Source organism: Bombus vancouverensis, unplaced genomic scaffold, assembly GCF_051014615.1.
Source record: "Bombus vancouverensis nearcticus unplaced genomic scaffold, iyBomVanc1_principal scaffold0039, whole genome shotgun sequence".
Taxonomy (NCBI): domain Eukaryota; kingdom Metazoa; phylum Arthropoda; class Insecta; order Hymenoptera; family Apidae; genus Bombus; species Bombus vancouverensis.
Genome location: NW_027468930.1, coordinates 606,080 through 611,573, shown reverse-complemented (window position 1 = coordinate 611,573; position 5,494 = coordinate 606,080). Strand labels below are relative to the sequence as shown.

The following is a 5,494-nucleotide window of genomic DNA, read 5'->3' as shown; positions in this document are numbered from 1 at the left end:
TTTTCCCACTTTTTTTTTTTTTTTTTTATTAACGTGGAGGACACCAGGTCGCTTCTGGGAAAAAGCGGCGTGGTAGTGGCGGACGCCAACGGACTAAAACCTCCATGATGACCGTCCCGGCAGCGATCTAGAGGGGCCCGGGAACTGGTGTGAGGGATACACCCCCCCGCGCTCAATACACCTCCCCGCGCTCAATACACCCCCTAATGGAGCGATATGCGGCCACGTCACACCGCGCCTCGTCGCCGGAGCCGCCGTGCCAGACAGTCCGTTTCCCCTGCCGGGCTGATTTGCTGCCCCGGGGCGCTGAGTTGCCAGCGCCTAAGTTTGCACCCCACCGGGGGGCGCGACGGACCTAGCGCGCCTCACCGAAGCGCTTCCATGGCCTCTGCCGCGCCCTCGCCGGTCAATTCTCTCAGGGTGAGAGTATTATTTTTCCCACTGCTGCGTGTGAAACCCCTATTGGACAAACTGTTCTTTGCAATACATCGATGGATAAATACGCGCACAAACACGCAATACGTGCAATAGAATGCTCGAGGTCAATTTTGTGATCCTCTTTTTCAACAGATCTTCGCAAATCCGAAGGTGTAGAATTACCTCCCAAAGACATAAGATGACAACAAACACTTTCTTGACACACTGTATAACACTGAGGTATCCAGTTTTGCCACATACAATTTTGTCATTGTCACGTTTGACTTTGTTCATTGTAAAGTCAAATTTGCACACTCCATCTGTGAAATAGTACGAAGAAATCATAGTGACTTGTATTCCTTGTGATATGATGCCACATAATATATAATACAATACAATAATTCGCGAACAGATCACTCGTTAATTGCTTTTAAAAGAATTACCACGGAAGCTTCCTAACACGCTACCCGGGGGCCAGGGATTTATTTCGTCGATAAGTTAGGTTATTAAACTTACGTTCTTTCATTGAAGACATCGATGGACGCTGTGTTCCAGAAATCGCCAATCACACTTGGCGAAGCATAATAGTAATTTACAATAACATATACTTAAGAATGCCTAATTTTGTTAAACATAGGGTTCAATTTACAATTATGTAAATATTACTTCTTGAAAGTAACTTCTTAATCAATTTTAACAAATTTTGTAAAATCATGTAATAAATCTTATTATTTATCATACGCGTGTATTAAGCCAATTGCCAACCGAACATGTTCAAACTGTATTTTTTTCAAAACGGGACCTTAAGCTAAAAAGCTTTATTTCACATATTCGACTTGTTCTTGTATGTGGTATCAGCACCTAGTCGGATGCCCGCGTTATGCAGGACACCCTGATGGCGTTGAACGCAACGATTCAAATTGAACTGAAAAGTCGTTATGTTTTCAGAGGACTTGTGTGTAGAGGATGGTTGATCGTGAGATTTATTAGACAAGATTGCTCGTTGTTGAAACCTTCAAGTATATTTTCAAATGATTAAATAAATAATTATAGATAATGTTCGCAAAGACGGTAGATACTCGTAGATACTGATCCATAACTCTCGTGAACTCTTTACGATTGCGTCCGTTTAAACTGGTATAGTATAAACAGATCGGGGGAGAGTCGGAGAATTCAAATTCGTCTTTGTTCGACGGTTCGACGGTAACGTAACGGCGACATTGTTTTGCCCGGAGTTTATTTATTAATATATTATGTATGTCCTCACGATCTTGATACTCCGAAGCAAAAAAACAACAACATGATTTGAAATGTTCTCTAGCTCATGTACCGCTACGTGTACTTTCAAGGAGCAAAACTGACACAGTTCCGCTTGTGACGCGAGACGGAGATTATCGTTTCACTTCCTTTAACGCATTTTTGCCATTGAAAGACACTAATTCCTGTGACTTGCTTTATCTCTGTTATAAATCTCTCTTTATATTTAAAATTTTATAGTTTTTGTGCAAACGTAAAAGGTAAGTAAATATTAATAAATATTATAATAATATAATATAATGCTATATAATAATATTAATAAATACTTCGCTATTTACTTATTTTATTTCCATTAAGGTATATTGTATTTTTCATTGCATTACTTTCATTTTTATTTAGTGTAATAATAAACGCATACGTTAATATTCATTGGCATTAGTGTAATTGTAAGCTTCACTGTAAATTTAATAAAATTTATAAGAACGGAATTATTAAAAGGGTATATATGTGTAATTAAAGTAGATTCTATTCTCAATGTTACTTCATTATTTTATTATTGTTTCATATATATATATTTTTTTTTAATTTACATGTGCTTCTAAGTTAATAGAACTAAACACATGTGTATGTATTAATTGCTATATACGTCATAATTTCAACCATAATATTAAATTATGGTATGTATTATTAAAAAGTGTAGTTTAATGTATATATTAAATATATATCATTTATTCGTAGATTTTAAATATGGATACTGGATCAAAGAAGGAGATTAAAGAAATGATTACCAAAGATATATCGAATATACATAATTATTCCTTGGATGTTAAAAAATATATTAACAACCAGCTTGAAGACACTCTGGATTATTTACATGGTTTAATTGCTGAAATACCACAATCAGTCCCTGGCCCTTCAACTACAAAGAGGCCGAAAGTTTTGAAGAAAAAAGGTTATCGCCGTAAAGAGACTATCCCAGAAAATGATATTATCAATACTGACAATACAGTAACAGATTCAGCAGTACATGATAAAACAGATAATAAAGATGTAAAAACTGGGGATGTGCTGGAAACAACAATTGACCGAACAAAAAGAAAGGCTGTAATAAAAGCTGCAATTAATATTAAAAAGCAGCAGTCAATGTCACTTGTTACAAAATTACGAAGGCTAACTCTTGATGATGACAGTAATGTAAATGTTTGTGTCATATTATGATGAAATTTAATACTTTTAATCTTACCCCATATCTTATGTTACTAATCAATACTAACCCTTATATGTAGTACCCAATAATGTTTGATATCGGTTAATTAATGCGTCAAAATCTAATTGCTTATACAATTGTATGTACATTGTGTATATAAATACTACTATAACGTTGTTAAATATATTCTAAATTTTTAGAGGAAACGTGGAGGCCGACCTAAAAAAAAGGAAAGTGCTAGAAGTAGTTCAGATGAAAAAAACACAAAAGGTCCTACAAAACATAGTAAAACAAAAAAGAATGTTTTAAGCGAAACAATTTCAAAAGAAGATGCAATACAGCCAGAAAGGATTGAACCATTAAAGTCTTCAATGACAACAAGAGATAGTAATATAAAGAGAACTTTTTCACGGAGTGAAAACAGGAAGGGTAAATATTCTAATATTATTGATGATACAGTAATTCCATCAGCAAGAAATGATATTGAAGATCCTTCAATGTGCGAGGATGCACTTGAGAAATTTACTCCTCTTATGAATTCCACGATGGACATCAATTCTACTTATACGCAGAAGATGATGGACGCTACCGCAATTGTAGAACCTTTATCACCAATAAAATCAAACGAAACGGTAGTAATTAATAAAAACTTGGCTAGTAGTATAGGAAAAAATAATGAACCTAAATTTACATCACGGTCGCCAATAACTCTGCAGGAGGAGGTTCAGCAGCTGAATCAAGCGATTGGACTCACCGAGTTCGAAGAATTATTCGCAGAAGATGAGCCATCCCGTGAAAGGGAAATGTCTAATAGAAACATGACGAAACAGGACATTCAAAATGAAATGAAGAAAAATGTGCCCGTAAGAAGGAGAATCGAGGCCTTTGAAAAAGAAAAAATTTCAGAAAAAGCCATTGTTCAAAAACTGGCACGAAGATCTGTCGAAAAAGCAAAAAAAATCTTATTAGCGAAACAAAAGAAGGAGACTCAGATGATGACATCGCAGGTAACATTACAAACAGTATCAAAGTATTCTTCTGTTATAAAAACACAAGCTATTATTCATTCGATATTTTATCCAAAATATAGCTCCAAACAGTAAGGTCCACTTCTGTTTTGCACAGTAAACCTGACGACGACACATCGGACGATGAAGCCAGACCAAGGCGTACAATTCCACATTAGGCGCAATGTAAGTGTTGTTTTACTTAATGAGTTAATAAACATTATAATGCATGGAGTACTCGAATTTTTATCAATTTTAGCATACATACGCGAAAATGAACTTGCAATGCAACGATAAATTCCGAAGAAAGCAGTCTATAAATTCTTTGATAGAAGAATGTGCACACCAGATTTAACTGAAATGTTTGAAAATATAGATAGGAGTAGATTACAACGCACGTCCAGTGCAATATGGAAGACACCACCGCGTTATTCCATGATGGAAAACGAATAGAAGTTATAATTTGTTAAACTGAATGTTGTTGATTTCAAATTGTGCCTTAGAGCAGGAATACTTGCCATACCTTGCGTGTAATATAAAAATGATGTTACATTGCAACTATCGTTAAAAGATGTATGTGTTCTTAAAATATACCAATGAACGTAAGACTATTTCACTTTTTATATTTTAGAATGATCATAGGCATATATTACTTTTATTATACTAATCAAATTTTACCATTTTTTCTTATTTATATGTATCTTCTTAAGAATTAATAAATAAACCAATTAATAAATAATTGTTTTGGTACGACTTTTTAATGAGAAGTAAATTTTATTAGATTTGCCTTATTATCACTGTCGTGTAATAATTCGCGAGATACGCGTGATATAATTCGCACGATTAAATAGCACTGGTGATTTCGTCTCTTCGTGTAACGAGGAGGGTCTGGTAAATGGGTCGACCGTGGACGTTCAATCTTGTAAGAGAACAAACGGCGGCATCGTATCGTCGAGCATTTTTCTTTCGGTCAACAGCCATCCATTTTATATTTAGCACATTCGGTTGCGACGCTAAATTTTCGTTACACCACCAGTTGTTTCGTCTGAAATTCGCGTGACGTAAGTGCATTACACTCTCGCACCCGTCAGCCATTCCTGCGACCGCTTCGCGTGCGTTAACTCGATAATATTTCGTCTCTGTTACCTTGTCGCCGTTGCTGCTTGACACATCTCGCTTGCTAGACGACTGATCGATGAAAATTAAAACGGGACGCTGATTTACCGTATCGTTATTTTTGTGTCAGGTATTCTCTTTTTGCCGTTTCGGCGAATTATTTTCATTTCGAACTTTTTTAGTCTTATTGTTACGTCGATTCTTATATTTCAAGATCTAGTCTTGTACGTACGCTGGGGAGCGCTTTTATTTATTGATTCAACAAAGAATATCGTTGTAGGTGTCATACATGCGAGTAAAAGTAACGAAGTACGAGCAGTTTCACTGTAACATACTTCCTGATAATTTCTCGTTATTTATACCATAAGAAAGTATCAAAGAGGAACTCTTATCCCGAACGTGGATCTATTTGTCGATAATGCATGCGTGTAATACTCGAGTGTCGTTCATACAGCGTAAATATACGTGCAGATACGTAAACCTTTTATGA

At 35.8% G+C, this 5,494-nt stretch overlaps 1 protein-coding gene across 4 annotated transcripts; it reads left to right on the top strand.

Moving 5' to 3' along the window:
- The first annotated feature begins 2,379 nt into the window (after positions 1 to 2,379).
- LOC117165438 (uncharacterized) lies at positions 2,380 to 4,627 on the top strand. 4 transcript variants are annotated; one of them, XM_076627018.1, is made up of 5 exons: positions 2,380 to 2,874; positions 3,082 to 3,513; positions 3,598 to 3,888; positions 3,972 to 4,074; positions 4,148 to 4,627. In XM_076627018.1, exons 1-4 carry the CDS (start codon positions 2,422 to 2,424, stop codon positions 4,065 to 4,067), a joined length of 1,272 nt encoding a protein of 423 aa, XP_076483133.1. In that variant the 5' UTR covers positions 2,380 to 2,421; the 3' UTR covers positions 4,068 to 4,074; positions 4,148 to 4,627. The 4 variants fall into 4 exon arrangements, 3 of the variants coding, with proteins under 3 accessions (XP_076483133.1, XP_076483132.1, XP_033204720.1); XR_013061220.1 differs by having other exon boundaries at positions 3,082 to 3,888; positions 4,007 to 4,074; XM_076627017.1 differs by having other exon boundaries at positions 2,380 to 2,868; positions 3,082 to 3,888.
- Positions 4,628 to 5,494: the final 867 nt, after the last annotated feature.

Coding starts and splice junctions, on each gene's coding strand:
- LOC117165438 (XM_033348829.2), top strand. CDS start 2,422: ATGGATACTGGATCAAAGAAGGAGATTAAAGAAATGATTACCAAAGAT. Junction 2,875..3,081: donor ATGATGACAGTAATGTAAAT/GTTTGTGTCATA, acceptor CTAAATTTTTAG/AGGAAACGTGGAGGCCGACC. Junction 3,889..3,971: donor CTCAGATGATGACATCGCAG/GTAACATTACAA, acceptor TCCAAAATATAG/CTCCAAACAGTAAGGTCCAC.